The sequence below is a fragment of the Lethenteron reissneri genome, chromosome 52, assembly GCF_015708825.2.
Source record: "Lethenteron reissneri isolate LAM-NWPU_2019-01 chromosome 52, ASM1570882v1, whole genome shotgun sequence".
In the NCBI taxonomy this organism is placed as follows: Eukaryota; Metazoa; Chordata; class Hyperoartia; order Petromyzontiformes; family Petromyzontidae; genus Lethenteron; species Lethenteron reissneri.
This window is the reverse complement of record NC_083830.1, coordinates 5,164,782-5,181,380: the sequence shown is the minus strand read 5'-3', so window position 1 is coordinate 5,181,380 and position 16,599 is coordinate 5,164,782. Positions and strand designations below refer to the sequence as shown.

Here is a 16,599-nt window from a genome sequence, read left to right as displayed (position 1 = left end):
CTAAACCATCCCCTCCCTACCAGGCAAAGTCCACTGAGATATTAACTTATTTTTCAGAAGACACCTGACCACAAATGGTAGCTAGACAAAGTGGCCCCGTCATTTGGGCAATTATAGCCCCGAAATAATCTAAATAATCTCAGGAGCAATGCATGCACATCACCCAGGGGGTTAAGGTAAATGAGACTCAGATGGTGATTGGATGGGGTGATCACCGTGCGTTAAACAGGTGCTATCGGCTGTTGCGGGGTCACGTTGTGGGCAGCAGAAAGCAGTGCGAGAAAAACATAAATTGCTGTACTGTACGTCTATGCTTCCGGATATATGTTCTCATTCACCAACCTGCGCTGACCTTAATGGTGAAGTATGGTCAAATAACTCCCGTGATCCGCACGACGTTGCTGCTAGGCTCTCATCCAGCAGTGGATTCACAAGAGAGGGCTGCTACATGGATTGATTCTGCGCAAATGCCAGGACACGCAGACCGGCAAAGGACGTTCCTTCTTCGAGGCAAAGGCTGTATGATATAATCTGTTAAAAATAGTCTCATATTCACTACTGTCGGTTGGATTTTTTTTAGTTTTGTAAAAAGCCCTGGCGTGGACGTGATGTGGCTTGCTGGCGTGATGAGCCCATAGAAGCCAGGCCCACCACAGGCATTCCCAGAATACAGAAGTTCTGTTCTGCACTGCCACACCTGAGCGTGTTCTAAGGCTTGGCCGGATGGGAGACAGTGGCAGCACTGATTTTGTGGCATTCGTTATGAAAAGCATATCATCAATGGAATAACCCCATGCCATGCTTCCTCTGCAATTGAATTAAAATTGAAGTATTCAATATGAGATCTTTGTCCAACCAGGTTGGTTGAACGCCTCCCCATGCCGTGTCTGCTTCACCGTGTTCGTCAGTGCAAGTTGGTTAAGTGGCGGGCGGGGGAGAGCCACCATGCACCCATTACACACAAATTGCTTGCCACAAATGGACTACAATACCTCGCTGACCTCGTCAAGGAGCATCAATACGCGAACTCTGGTCATCCTCGCAGCAGCAGTGGCTTTTTTTTATTTGTGTTGATTTGTGTTGTAGTTATTTGCGCTTGTCCGCCACGACCAACGGCGTATCACCACATGTACGTGTTTAATCACGTAGCGTGACAATTCTTGTGTGCCTGGGTTGAATTCGCAAACACGGAAACGAGGGGCTGGTGGTAGTGGTGGTGAACACTGTGCATCGTGCTCCGATAGTGAACTGAGAGAGCGCCACAGACCCATACGCACGTGGGCATCCCGGCCTTCACACTCAGGGAAACGAGAGTGCTGCTGGTGGTGGGTGGTGAACACTGTGCCTCGTGCTCCGATAGCGAACTGAGAGAGCGCCACGGACACCACACGCACGTGGGCATCCCGGCCTTCACACTCAGGGAAACGAGAGTGCTGCTGGTGGTGGTGGGTGGTGAACACTGTGCCTCGTGCTCCGATAGCGAACTGAGAGAGCGCCACGGACATCACACGCACGTGGACATCCCGGCCTTCACATTCAGGGAAACGAGAGTGCTGCTGGTGGTGGGTGATGAACACTGTGCATCGTGCTCCGATAGCGAACTGAGAGAGCGCCACGGACACCAAACGCACGTGGGCTCCGCGGCTGCAGCGAGCCGCGTTCCACGCGGGTGATGTCATGCGATTTTTTTTTGTTTCAAAGCCGCACAACCGCAGGGTGAGGTGAAGACATCCACGCAGCTCCACCTTCTCAGCCAGCGGGCTCAAATCACCCAATGCTTCCCTGGGGGGCTTCTTCTTAAACCGCCAAGCAATCACATCATGCCATGTCATGCATTTTTACTTCGCAGTCCCTTGTGTTCTCTTCTTTTTAAATATATATAAGCCCCCCTCCCCACCCCTCTAACAGGGCCCCCAAGGGGACATTTGTGAATCTGCTGTGCCGTGGCTCATGATTGTGAGGATTAACGTGATTAACGTGAGTGTATGACAGCATAGTTGGAGCTAGGCGTGTGTGCCAGCTTGCTCGGTGAAAAATGCGGTTGTGGGGGGGGGGGGGGAGTAGGCGAGAGAGGGGGGGCGACCGGATATTGAAGACACTTTAATGAGGAGGACGCCGGGTGGCTCAGAGGTCAGAGCGCTGAGCCTGGCAACGTTGAGATCCTGGGTTCGATTTCAGGATGTCGTCCGTGATTCAATCGGTTTCTCGAGTGCTGAGAGTTCATGGTGAGTTAATAATGATGGTCTCGGTCCGGTCACCAATGACTGCACACACACACCAAAAAAACATCCTTACATTAAAATTCGTTTTATACTGTACAGTACTTAATTTGGCAAAATTCCACCTCTTAGATTGAAAATGATCGGTTTGACTGTCATCGGGGTAGGAAAGTGCTGCCCCTATTGTATAGCCTCGGGATCACGTGAAGGGATGTCAGAGATGGCTCTGTGGCATCCACTGCTATGGGCTGTTCTCTCATGTGAAGCGTTGTACTTCTCTGCGAGAGATATCCCATTTGATGTTTTTTTAGGGCACGATTGGCCATTATTGCAAACAATAAGCACAAAAATAATACTAATAACAATTGTTCAATCACTGATGCATTCCACCGCAATCGTCCACTTATATATGTCGAGTAATATGTATCCCCTTATTTGGGTTGCACCTTCCCTGTGGTATATTGCCATTCGGGTTGTATCTAGGGGCCACCATCAACATTTAATCGCTGCGGTGGCGAGATGTCAACTCCCTCGCCTGGTATGCAGGAGGTCGAGGGTTCGATCCAAACACTGACGGCTGTTGAATATTTGGAGTTTGCGTGTATCTCTCTCCCTGTGGCCGCGTGACATTTTCTCCGGGTCCTTCTGTTTTTTTCCCTCCACATTTAGAACCAACGCGCGTTTAGAACATCTGGCTGCTATAAATGTCCACGTGATAAGCCACTTCGTTGAGCTATCATTCGTGGCCAGGTCGCTGCTGAAAAATAGCTATCATGCCAAGTGGTCCTTACCTGGTAAAATAAAAAAAAGTTTATAGTATCCCATCAATGCAGGATCCAGAATGTATTCGTTAATAATAATCTACATGTACAACCCTATTGTTAAGTTACTGCTTGACAAAGGCCACCACGACCGAGAAACAGTCGGTCGTAGGGGTAACTTAACCATATTCTTAGGTTTTTTCGGTAAAGTCACGTAGGTAAAACATTTAAATTAATAAAAGTAAAATAAAAATAAAATAAAAATCACAACGTTTCGGAGGCAACACAAGCTTCCGTCTTCAGGAGGAACTGTCACAGAACGGAAGCTTGTGTTGCCTCCGAAACGTCGTGATTTTTATTTTACTTTAATTAATTTTAACTTTTTTACCTACGTGACTTTACCGAAAAAACCTAAGAATATGAATCCTTGCAGTCACGAAAGCTTCAAATCTAGAACTTAACCATACTTCACAATGCTCTATAGTTATTGCTGGCTTACAAAGGCGGTGAGCATGTGCGGGTGGTGTGCAATGCAGGACAATGGATAATGCTGCACTGCCATCTGCTGCTCACTACGGAGGTTGCGAAACAGGGTAAAGCAGTGCTCTGCATTGCGAGGCCCTCAGGCCACTGGTGGGCCTTACGTGCGGCCCCCGACAATACACAACACGTGACAACACCCCCCACCCTCACAACATAATTGCGCTGCTGTCAAACCCCCCAATTGTTTCAAATGCTTGGCGGCCCGCACACACTCGTGTTTTCGTTGAGCTATCATTCGTGATAGCCAGGTCGCTTCTGAAAAAGAGCGGTGTGGCTCAGTGGGCCTTCCCTGGTAAAATAAAATGAAGAGTTATCGGCGAAAGTGCCCCCCCCCTTCCTCACCCCCGCTCTGAAAATGAGTGAAGAACACTGAGGCCTCTTCTTGGTTCTTTCGGTAAATTCACGTAGAATGGAAATAATAAAATAATACAATATTTCTCACGACGTTTCGGCCACAACGCAAGCATTCTACGTGACTTTACCGAAAGAACCAAGAAGATTAATCCCTGCAATCACGAAAGCTTTAAATCGAAACACTGAGGCAGAGTCACACAAGTCACTCCCGCCTATACAATGTGACCTAAATGGGTGGATACGCTTTGCCCTGTCTGTAAAGACCCGTAAATCCTACACTCTTTTGTGTGGACAATAAAGATTAACTTTCAAATGTATTAGTTTAATAGAGATTCTCAGTGATGTAACTATTGAATTGCTTTGAGAGTCGGTGAACTGCAGAATGCAGATACATCCTCTCACCCAGGACCTTTAAATGTAAATTGGGGCAGTGCGATGTAATGTGGTCCATGGTTTTCCGATCATAGCCGCAGACCCGCACAGGAGATCAAGACGGGCTTTGATCCTCCACTTGTGCATTAGGCGTCCGATTTTTCTGTGGTTTGTGCCGAACCGGACAAGTGCTGCCCATTCTTGCCGTGGAAGACGGAAGCTGGGCAATGTGGTGGTGGGGCTTGCTGATGAGCTCTGTGTTGTGGAAGCTGGGCGGTGTGGTTGTGGGCTCACGGATGAGCTCTGTGCTGTTGAAGCCGTGCCGTGTGGTGCTGGGGCTTGCTGATGAGTTATGTGTTGTAGAAGCTGGGCGGTGTGGTTGTGGGCTCACGGATGAGCTCTGTGCTGTTGAAGCCGTGCCGTGTGGTGCTGGGGCTTGCTGATGAGTTATGTGTTGTAGAAGCTGGGCGGTGTGGTTGTGGGCTCACGGATGAGCTCTGTGCTGTTGAAGCCGTGCCGTGTGGTGCTGGGGCTTGCTGATGAGTTATGTGTTGAAGCTGGGCGGTGTGGTTTGTGGGCTCGCTGATGAGCTCTGTGTTGTGGAAGCCGTGCCGTGCGGTGCTGGGGCTTGCTGATGAGTTCTGTGTTGTAGAAGCTGGGCGGTGTGGTTTGTGGGCTCGCTGATGAGCTCTGTGTTGTGGAAGCCGTGCCGTGCGGTGCTGGGGCTTGCTGATGAGTTCTGTGTTGTAGAAGCTGGGCGGTGTGGTTGTGGGCTCACGGATGAGCTCTGTGTTGTGGAAGCCGTGCCGTGCGGTGCTGGGGCTTGCTGATGAGTTCTGTGTTGTAGAAGCTGGCCGGTGTGGTTTGTGGGCTCGCTGATGAGCTCTGTGTTGTGGAAGCCGTGCCGTGCGGTGCTGGGGCTTGCTGATGAGTTCTGTGTTGTAGAAGCTGGGCAGTGTGGTTTGTGGGCTCGCTGATGAGCTCTGTGTTGTGGAAGCCGTGCCGTGCGGTGCTGGGGCTTGCTGATGAGTTGTGTTGTGGAAGCTGGGCGGTGTGGTTGTGGGCTCACGGATGAGCTCTGTGCTGTTGAAGCCGTGCCGTGTGGTGCTGGGGCTTGCTGATGAGTTATGTGTTGTGGAAGCTGGGCGGTGTGGTTTGTGGGCTCGCTGATGAGCTCTGTGTTGTGGAAGCTGGGCTGTGTGGTCGTGGGGCTCGCTGATGAGCTTTTATAGTTTAGTGTATAGTGTCGTATATAGGATGAACGTTGAGATTCATAAGAGACACGGGGTTGACCAATAAGGTCTGAATTGGTATGATAAGGGGTTGACAGGTCCTGTAGTAGTGTAGTGTATAGTGTAGTGTATAGTAGTGTAGTGTATAATAGTGTAGTGTATAGTGTACTGTATAGTGGAGTTTATAGTATAGTGCATAGTGTCGTGTATAGGATGAACGTTGAGATTTATAAGAGACACGGGGTTGATCAATAAGGTCTGAATTTATCTGATAAGGGGTTGACAGGTCCTGTATGCGATGGCAAACCCTGCAAGTTTCGCAACGCAGTCCCTTTAAAGGCGGGGCCAATCAAGTCTCGCGAGACTTGCTCGTCACGAGAAGCGCCCTCGGCCCAAATCTCGCGATAGCTCGGGCGTGATCCCAAACCGACGCCTTAAACCCCCCACAATTCCGTGCGCGGGTCCCTTTTCCGGCGCGGCCATTCACGCCAGCGGTGAGTTGCGCTCCGTGGCTCCGTCGCAATCGGCGGCCATCCGCGGTCGCCCGCGCTCCGCACGCCGCGCCACGGCCACGCTCGGAGAGCTCAAGGAGCCGCGACGTTTAGCGGCGCGGTCGGCGCGGATGAAGGGAGACGTTGGGATTCGCGCGAACTGGATGGAGACGTGTCGCGTCCTCCCTCTCTCTTCCCTCGCTTTGCCTCCATGCGATATCGATTCGTGCGTGCATCGTGAATGTTGGGCCCTCTGAGTTTATCTTCCGTCCTGTCTCCTGTGGGTTCAATTTGCTGAATTGTAAAAGAGACGGACGTGTAACATGCGAGGGAAACGTGGAGAAAAAGACGATAATCGGGAGTGAATCGTAAGGCCAGAATCTGTGCGTGAATTGATTTAAGCGATACCCTTCGTACAGTAACTCGACTCGGGCAGCAGTGGTTCAATCCACCGTGTTGCCGCCCACGTGTTGCGGAGACGTACATTAGATGTACCACGCAGGTTTAACAACGACGACGACAAAACTTTACAAACGTATGCGGGCTTTGTTTGGCACGCGGCGGTGCTAGAAGATGCCATCCATGCTGGCTGTGATGGTGAAGAATAGGGGACGTGGGAGGGAGTGGGCAGCCAAAAGGCGTGCAACGGATCTCGAGTGTTCGTAACGCCTCGTCTGCAGATCCTAGCCGTGCGTTTGTAACGTTCTGACCTGGACGTCTGTAGGGGGGAGGGAAGCTCATGGCTCATCAGTATTCCTCCGATATAAATAACTTGTGATTGTGGCGTTGACTTTGGTGTGGTGAGAGGCCCTTTGTCCAGCAGTGGATTGACCGTGGCCGCTGCTGATGTTCGGATGGGCGTGCGGGATTTTTTTTAAATGCCAGCAGGAGCCACGAGAGCAATGTTAGGGGGCTTTATCTTCACTGGTTTTGACTAGTGGGTTGACGGGCAACTCCTAGAGATTAGGCGATGAGGGGTGACAATCTTCTGCTGGGTGATGACATTCTCCGGAATCTCTGTACATCTGTTGATGATACCATCGAACCCTTTTGTCTGACAGCAGTAAAACCCACCCACTATCTTTGCTCTTCGAGTTTGCCCGAAACATAATTTTTGGTTTAATCTCCGTCACGCTGGCGTGTGCAGCATGGATGTACACGCAATAATCTGCACGAGTGGGTGTTACCAAAATGGTGTTAAGCACGTGACCAGCTGTGGTTGTTTCGCCTTAACACATTACGTGTATCAGAATAATATTTATGTATACTGGAGGAATCCTATGAACTATGAAGCTCGTTTTAACCCAAGTCCAGTCTATGTACTGTACGTTGAACTTCTTTCGCGTCGGACGTAGCTAATCGGTGTGGAAGGAACGTTGGATTTACGTGTTTGTTTGGGTTTCGCAGGGCCGACTAACAAAACGCAAGCATGGCGCCCAAGCGGAACAACATGATCCCAAATGCGCATTTCCACAAGGACTGGCAGAAGAGGGTGCGCACGTGGTTCAACCAGCCCGCCCGCAAGGAGCGCAGGTGAGGTATACTGCCACTCGAGTTGCCACGTGGCCTACGTGACTTTACCGAAAGAACCAAAGAGTATGCCCACCCGAGTGTCGCATGTTTTCGCATGGCGCGTGTCGGGGTCCGAATCTGGAGGAGGAATCTGATTAGCTATGAAGCCCTCTCTTTTTTTCGCCCACGGATGTCCGGCACGGGGAGTCGGCGAGTCACAACAGCAAACAATACAGCAAAAACGATAGGGCTAAATGAAGAAAAAAAGCGATAAGCAAGTCACTAAATATAAATAACATGTCTGATTTATCAAGGTTGGGCAAGGCAGCAGAAAGCAACAACAAAACACTCCCGGACCCCACCGAGATAATAGTCTCTCAATACAATGGCGCATTAAAACTAGACTATTGATACACAGGTAATGATCAAAGTTACAAATCAAATTTGCAAATGTAAATGGATCCAGCAATAATCTTCTGCTTCAGGACATACGGGAATACAGCGTGATTCCTACTTGGACCTGCACCACCACACCACCGACGTTACCAAGTCCCCTGCTGCGCATGTTGGATCGGTGGCATCGTAATTCTAATTGAAAGGGCCAAACTACTTAACAAGTGTTTAGCACGCGTTAGTGATTCGTGTGTTTGCTAATGTCTTTTACAGTACATTTTTGGTCTGTGACGAATTGGCACGTTCTGTTTACGTGACGACCCTTACTAGTTGGCTGTTGGGTGGTGGTGGGTTTTAACGACGCATATATTTACGCGATTTAACCCAAAAACCTCTATGGATTAGGAATCAAACCCATTTATCTGATTGGCCTACACAGATTGTATGGCCTACGTGTCTTGAAAAATACGACTTGTCTAAATTGGCTTGTGCGTAATAAAAATAAATAGTTGTCCGTAAATAGTTTTTTAAAGGTTGGCATTGTCCATTTTTGGAGTGAACATTTCCACTTGTACACCAAGATGGGGCAGGTTTTGATGAACCATGGTTTTTGCTTTAGAGCACTCAACCACTGCAACAATTCGTAACCACTGCAACGGCAAAGCCATTTAAAATAAATTACTTGTGAAGTGTAGGACTCAAGGTAAGGGGTGGCAATCTTCTGCTGGGTGATGACATTCTCCGGAATCTCTGTACATCTGTTGATGATACCCTCGAACCCTTTTTGTCTGACAGCAGTAAAACCCACCCACTATCTTGCTCCATGGTGTCATGCACTACTATTATAAGATGTAGTTTTAAAGCAATTTGTTATAATTGTAGTTGTTTAAATATTTAGTTGCTGCGGGCACCATGTCACAATCCATTATACCTTGATTATACCTTGTGATATAAATACAAAGTAATGAGTGTGCGCCTTGAGTTAAATCAGAAAAAAAAGTGAGTAGCTAAAACCGGCGATGGGTTTTGCAAAGCCACGTTCCATCATCAAGAACAAAGGTTTGACCACCGCAGTTGTGCGCGTGGTTCCATAGGCGCAAGAATCGTCTTGCAAAGGCCCGGAAGATCGCCCCCAGGCCAGTGGGAGGTGACCTCAGGCCCGTCGTGCGCTGCCCCACGGTGCGTTACCACACCAAGGTGCGCTCCGGGCGCGGATTCTCCCTCGAGGAGCTGAAGGTGAGCACCTGTGCGTGTCTGTCGTTTTACGTCTCCACCCCCCCCCCCTTTTCGGTGGTCATCCAACTTTACTTCTCTCTGCTTCTGCCTTTTACATGGGAAAAGGTTGTATTGGTGATTTTGGTAAATTTAAATGGGCTTTCATGGCTTTGTGTTGACCACCTGTTGCATAGATGATGGGGGGAAGCTGCCATGGTGGAATGGTTAGTCCACTGGACTTGGAATCCAGAGGTCACCAGTTAAATCCCCCAGCATGGCAGGGTTGGATAAAGCGGAATTTGCTTCTGAAAATGTGAATGGCACCCATCTGTTGAAGTTTTGTTTTCTGACATCGGTATTGTACACTTCCATAAACATCTGATTCCAACAGTTCCTTTGTCAATCGGTTTTTAAAAATATTGTTTGTGTTTTCTCTATGTACAACACACATAGTTCATCAGCACATGATGGGGATACCAAGGCTATGAAACTTGTGATCTCTTCCAGAAAACACATTTAGTTCCCTTAATGTAAGCCGACAATTTTTTCTTTGTAAAAAATCTCGAGTATATGGCATATGTAGAAATTGTTGTCTGTGCTTGTATAACAACATTGCCGGCCATGTCGCTTAATGCTTTATTGCTCGGCGTTCTTTGCTAATTTTCAAAAGGGAGGCACTTTCATTGATAACACTGGTCAACAAAAAAAATCTGGCCTGGACTTTTGCAGCTGTTCTAGACTAATTTCAGGGTGTTGATTCCAAATCTGATCTCAGATTTGCTCTATCACATCTCATTTTATGCTATCGGCATACCCCATTTTCATTGATTTTACCCGAAATTAACTCTGTCACTTATGATTGCAAGTTGTTGCGAGTCGGTGACTGCTTTAGTGTTAAAATATGGTGCTGTATTTTTAAGATAGTGTGTTTATAATATCATTTTATGTAGATATCCACATTTATTTAATATTTTTCTTCTGCAGTTTTTATTGAAAATGCAATATTTGATATCTCAAAAACCTGATGTGATGGACAAAAACTGATGCCAGATTTGGAATCGGCACCCCAAAATTACCTTAAGACCGTTGGAATACCTTATGCCAGAAAAAGAGTGACCAGTGTAATACATCAGTGAGGGGCTGCACTCATGGCCACCAGGGGCTGCCTTGCAATGAAGAACACTGCTTTATATGGAACCCTTTGTGTTTTCCTCCAGGCTGCCGGCATCAACCGCAAGGTGGCTCGCACAATCGGCATCGCGGTGGATCACCGGCGGCGCAACAAGTCAACAGAGTCCCTGCAGGCCAACGTGCAGCGTCTCAAGATCTACCGCTCCAAGCTCATCCTCTTCCCCAAGAGGGCCGCCAAGCCTGCCAAGGGAGACAGCTCGGTGCGTGTTGCTTCGTTATTATTACTACACTTGGTTCCCCAGGAAAGCCTCGCAGAGTCTCGTGGCTGCTTTCAGGAGAGTCCTGCCATGTTTTCGCAGTTGGGGAGAGGTGTGATGATTGCCATGTATTAATTCTAGATTTGAAGCTTTCGTGACTGCAAGGATTCATATTCTTAGGTTTTTTCGGTAAAATAAAAATCACGACGTTTTGGAGGCAACACAAGCTTCCGTCTTCAGGTAAAAACGTCACAGCACATTAGCTGTACAGCAACACAAGCTTCCGTCTGCCTCCGAAACGTCGTGATTTTTATTTTATTTTTATTTTACTTTTATTAATTTTTTAACTACGTGACTTAACCGAAAAAACCTAAGAATATGCCATGTATGAATTTTGCATGTAATTTTTTTCAAATTTGGATCATGCCATTACACAATGGCCTACCCTTGCTGATGGCGTTGGGATATTTAACGTCCTGAGTGAAGCCGGTGGACTTCCACACCTTGCTAGAAGTTTGTTTAATGCTTAAGCTGAAGATTTCCCTTGTCAACTGCATTTAAGGCTACGTGCAGCATTTTCCCATGCACCAAGAGTTTCTGCACCCTATAATGTAAATATGCATGTAAATGCAGTTCCACTCTCAAACAAATGTGTTTGAAGGTGGTGAAGGTTTCAAAGTGCATGTCTGCTTAAAGGTTAACTTTGTTGGTTTTAAAATAACGTTTTGCCTTGAAAGCTGATCATGTCATGTAGCAAGTATATTGACAAGGATTGTGCATGTACACTACTGCCCCTTTCCATCATGGCAACAATCATGTAAGGCGTATTTCAGCTGTTATCGGTTTTCCAGCAGTGGGAGCCATGCCGCGTTTTCTATAATTCTTGCTACTTTCCACACGCGGTGCAATCGCTGTGTTTTGAAGGATCTTGTGAAATGGATCGAGAAGTGGTCTCGTGAAACGTTGCTTTTCTCACCGATTCTGTTTCTCTCATTCTAGCCCGAGGAGCTCAAGCTGGCTACACAGCTGAAGGGAACGGTGATGCCGATTTCACAGGTACGTGCTGCTATTATCGTCATGTTTGTGGTGTCTAAAGCTATACAAACGGAGTCCTATATACTCGTGCTTTCATGCAGTGTTCATCCGTAACATCTGTTGCACAGCATTTTGTCATTCGTGCCTATTTGTAATTTTGTCAGGGGTTCTGCTTTTTTAAAGCACCTCGTTTAGGGTAAACTCGAGTGCATTTCGCTCGATTATTTGACGAAATGAACGGTTTATTTCCACTGCTCTGACATTTATCGGTCGTGTGATGACAGCTTCTCCGGAATCTCTGTACCTCATTGATGAAAATCCGTCTGAACCCTGATTTGTCTGACGACCGATGATGCAGTGGCATTTTATCGCCTAGTCACTACGACTACACATGCTAGTGAGAAGTGGCACTTGCTCACGCTTTGGATGTTAAAGCAGTAACTTAACAGTTCAAAGGACGATGCATCCCAAATGGCAGTGCTTACGTTCTAGCTACACCTTGGCTGTCTTACTGGCTGTTCGTTATGAGTTTGAAGAAAGACTATTGAGTGCATTAACTTAATATATAATTTGTTAAGTGTCAGTTGAGTCCTGTAAAGATGTGCTTTCTAGTTATTTTAAAACGACTCGTGGCAATGTGGATAGGTAGCGACAAGATGAAGCAACCATATGCTATATATTTAGATGTAATTGCGCGTAATTATCCAGTCATGTGAAATTCCCAGTGTTTTCAGACGGTGCAAATGTTTTCTGAAGAGACATCAATGTGTATTGTAACATGCAATGTTTAGATGTTTGCTTATAATTAATTAAATACCAACCCACCCCGCACCCCACCCATCTCCTTTCCACCAAAACTCTCGTCCCACAGCACCAGAGGGTGGAGAAGGCGCGCAAGATCACGGAGGATGAGAAGAACTTCAAGGCGTTCGTCACCCTGCGCGTGGCTCGCAGCCACGCCAGGCTCTTTGGCATCCGCGCCAAGCGCGCCAAGGAGGCGGCGGAGGACGGCGGTGTTGAACCCAAGAAGAAGTGAGAGGGTCACTCGATCTGTAATGCGGGATTTTGATCAATAAAAGACCACAGCTCGACACTTGGATGTTCCGTGCTTTTGATTTGTCTACGTTTTTTTGGTGGTGTCCTGAAGGTTTTATTTTATTTGCAGTGAACTGTAATGCTTGGGACAATGTGGTGATGCCTTCGTTTGCGTGGTAGTTTCGCTGTTAACTTCCCGTTCTCATTTGTGTTGATACCCATTGACTAAAATTGGCTGCATTTTAATCCACAATTCCATATTTTAACTTTAAGATTCAGTTTCCTTTAAATATTTGCCTCAATGTCTTCTCAGAGCGCCATGGTGGTGGCCCCTTAATCAGAATGGGAAATTCAACCTTTATACGAAACGGACGAGATCTTGTTCATTGGGTGAGCACGTTTGGCTTCCCACAAGTCAATCCAAGAGGGATGATGTGCTCGTAGTTAATTTTACGTCGTATTTTTTTCAGCTCTGCGTGTTTTCACGCATGTTTTGCTTCGTGCATTTGTAAACCCCCCCCCCTCTCCGTGTCGCCTTCACTTTGCGTCTACGTCTCATCTCATTGATAATTTCATTTCACCGAGTGCAGCATTAACGGCTGACTCCACATGCGTACAGGTCGTGGCTTTTACTGGTAGGAACGAAGTGGACCAGACCAATAGATTAATGTGTCCGTCCGTCCGACTGTCCGTCCGTGTATCAACATCGCCCCCTACTGCAAACACTTGGCATGACCCTACAAAAACCTTTAGACTCAGTGACGCTATCCTGGTAGCAACATCGCCCCCTACTGCAAACACTTGGCATGACACGTGTAACATTCCCTTATTCCCTGATATAGCTTTTAATTAAAACCTTGAAATTAAATAAAAAAAACTCACAGCGCCCTAAAGCCTACAGCTAGGCCTAAAGCCTAGAACTAGGCCTGAAACTCTCCCTTCGTATCGTACCCCCGCGTGTGTGAAAGGGAGTTATGTTTAACAATGTTACATTCCCTCATGTTTTTAAATAGAAACATTTAAATTTAAAGCTTTTACATAAATCATTAAAACATTTAAATAAAAAATTAACTCACAGCGCCCTAAGGCCTACAGCTAGGCCTAAAGCCTAGAACTAGGCCTCAATCTCTCCCTTCGTATCGTCCGATTTGGTGTAGCAACAAACTTGCACCATCGCTACAGCTGTCGCGACGAGAGATGTGGGAGGAGAAGTGGCGACTGCTGCCTTGCAGGTGAGAGGTGCTTGTGTGTGTGTGTGCGTGTCTGTGTGCGTGCGTGTCTGTGTGTGCGTGCGTGTGTGTATGTGTGTGCCTGCGTGTGTGTATGCGCGTGTGTGCGTGTCTGTGTGTGCGTGCGTGTGTGTATATGTGTGACTGTGTGCGTGTGTGTGCGTGCGTGTGTGTATATGTGTGACTGTGTTTGTGTGAGGAGCTCACAAATCCTTGAAAGATCTGGGCAAAGTCCCATCAGTGAGCTCCTCCGGCAGGCAAGGCTGCGTTGGCTGGGTCATGTAGCCCGCATGCCCAGCCACCGCATGCCTAAACAGCTTTTGTTCGGCCGGATCGAGGGGGCTAGACGGGTGCGGCACGGGCTGGAGAAGAGATGGAGTGATGTGGTACAGGAGGACGTGGAGCTGAGTGGACTTGCCGATGACTGGTACCAGCGGTGTCAAGATCGGCCTCAGTGGAGGAGGCTCGTGAAGGACGCTACTGGGCAGTTGGAGGCAGTCGCCCTCCAACAACAGCGGAGGGCGGAGGAGCGACGCTCACAACAACGAGCGGAGCGCCGGGTGGCTAAAGCACAGCAAGTTGGCACAGTAGGGGGCACAGGTGGTGCATCAGCCAGTCATCTCGGTCAGTCGACCCGTGGCACCTGGGTCTGCCCCGTGACCTCCTGCCAGCGGGCTTTCGACACTTCACGTGGCCTCAAGGTGCACTTGGCCTGGCACAAGCATCGTGGTGACGTCACCGCCACTTAGTGGCGAATGGCGGTTGTTGTTGACTGTGTGTGTGTGCGTGTCCGGCCCACTCGAGCGGCGTGATGAATGGGCACTATTGGGCTTCGGATCGTTATACACGGCGAACTGGAAGCGTTGCAACACAACTTCATTACGTGTGTGTGCGTGCATGTGTGTGTGTACGTGTGTGTGTTGCGTGTATGTGCGTGCGCGTGTGTGTGCGGTCGATATCCCTGTACCGGTATTAGTATTCCTACCAGCCCACCCCGCAGGGTCCTGTTAATATGATGTTACCTTGGCACGTTGATCAACTGTGGGTTTGTGAATCCGGGGGAACACGGACTGAAAATGCAGTTCAACAAATGTTGCAATGCCACCTGCTGACATGGCCCCGAAGCAGTCGATAACACCCGTTGTCCATCGCGGTCGCCAATTCGGGGAATATCCAGGCTGCTACCTGCTTGGCTTGCGAGACCCGCGTTCTGAGTGAACTGGTCACAAGACCGTCCAAATATGCAGCTATCGTGCTGTGACGGTTCCACCTGAAGACGGAGGCTTGTGTTGCCTCCGAAACGTCGTGATTTTTATTTTACTTTCATTAATTTAAAAAAAATTTACCTACGTGACTTTACCGAAAAAACCTAAATATGAATCCTTGCAGTAACGAAAGCTTCAAATCTAGAATGGCTAGTAAGGGTTGGAGCCGGCACTTGTTTACACCGTGGGGGCCTGATGAATTACATTTGTTGTGGTTAATCTTGACACCACTGGAGACGTGTAGATCCAGACGAAGCTTCATGTAAGGGCATGCGCCAGTTTAATTCAACACTCTTCTTCACACACGACTCTGCTTACATTCTGAGTAGGCCTCGGCAAGGTAAGGTAAAAGTTAAAAACAACGATTCTACCTTTATCCTACCTTTTACCTTACCACAATACAATCACTCTACCCTACCTTTTACCCTTTAGCAGGTAAGGTAAAAGATAAAAAGCAACGAGCTTACCCTACCTTTTACCCTTACCCCATACTAATTACCCGATTACAGGGTAATTACTGGGGTACTACTACACATGAACAAGGTTTATAACGGTAAATGGTAGGTAGAGCGCTTTATTCATATATAATACTCTCGATTCCAATTTTACACGCTTTCTTTTAACTCACTTGTATTCTCAAATCTTGAAACTCAATTTTTACCCACTTCCTAATGTGGTATCGACTGCAAACTTGGTATACTTAGGTCATACTGATGACAATACTATATTCTATCATTAAAAATATATATTTTTAAAAACATTATTTTTGATATGTTATGTTTCGGCTTGGCTCTAATTGTCCACGCTCAACTGACGTTACCTTGCCGAGGCCTAATTCTGAGTATGGCCCACTCGCTGCCTACACTCCACACCCGACGCCTACACACGTTAGGATGCGCGTCAGAACTCTGGCCTGCACGTGAACTGTCTCCCATTATTCTTACCCCCCGGCACAGCTTCCCCTCGTCTGCCCCGGGCGGGGGCTCGCCCATCACCGCCTGGTGACGAGGTGGGGCTCTAACCCTCTAGCCTTCGACGGAGGCTGGGCTGTTCCCATCTCTAACTCTACACATCAAGGGAAGGGTACTGAGAATTTCTAGCACTTGCACAGGCTGCTCTACCCTGGCGCCAATTTCCCCCCTACCCTGGTTCCAACTTCCATCTTCACACGATCACGGACTCCTGCAACGACCTGGAACATGTCACGGGTCCCCGCCTAAATACCCCAGGGGGACATGACGTCACCGTCCTACCCGCCGTGCATGACGTTACTCTGATGTCCTCGCACCGAAGGGTGAGCGTGAAGTAACATCATTACTCTACACTAATGAAAAAATGAAAGGCTTTTTCTCTTTCCAGCAATAATGCGGGAGGTGGTAAGATGTTCGAACGCCAGAGATACCTGTTACAAAGGCCTCAAGTCTGCATTAGTCACACGCGTGTAGTAAAATACTTTGACAATCCATAAAATGTTTTTTTGGTTTGCATTGCGTAAATATTAATCTGTCGTTAAACCCGACAGCCAATGAAGGTTTGTCACGTAAATAAAACGTGC

General features: G+C 47.8%; 2 protein-coding genes and 3 non-coding genes across 5 annotated transcripts in view; all 5 read left to right on the top strand.

Moving 5' to 3' along the window:
• Window positions 1-16,599, top strand: part of LOC133355844 (cytochrome c oxidase subunit 4 isoform 1, mitochondrial-like) — a 554,855-nt gene that overhangs the window by 324,176 nt on the left and 214,080 nt on the right. The gene's annotated exons all lie outside the window — the stretch shown is intronic.
• Window positions 5,937-12,608, top strand: LOC133355942 (large ribosomal subunit protein eL13-like). The gene is made up of 6 exons (XM_061573383.1): window positions 5,937-5,975; window positions 7,380-7,505; window positions 8,972-9,113; window positions 10,310-10,483; window positions 11,480-11,536; window positions 12,387-12,608. Exons 2-6 carry the CDS (start codon window positions 7,402-7,404, stop codon window positions 12,549-12,551), a joined length of 642 nt encoding a protein of 213 aa, XP_061429367.1. The 5' UTR covers window positions 5,937-5,975; window positions 7,380-7,401; the 3' UTR covers window positions 12,552-12,608.
• On the top strand, window positions 6,969-7,047 carry LOC133356019 (small nucleolar RNA MBII-202). Its single transcript, XR_009756812.1, has one exon. It is a non-coding gene; the product is annotated as a small nucleolar RNA MBII-202 (small nucleolar RNA).
• On the top strand, window positions 8,607-8,686 carry LOC133356022 (small nucleolar RNA MBII-202). Its single transcript, XR_009756814.1, has one exon. It is a non-coding gene; the product is annotated as a small nucleolar RNA MBII-202 (small nucleolar RNA).
• Window positions 11,791-11,885, top strand: LOC133356017 (small nucleolar RNA MBII-202). The gene has a single exon (XR_009756810.1). It is a non-coding gene; the product is annotated as a small nucleolar RNA MBII-202 (small nucleolar RNA).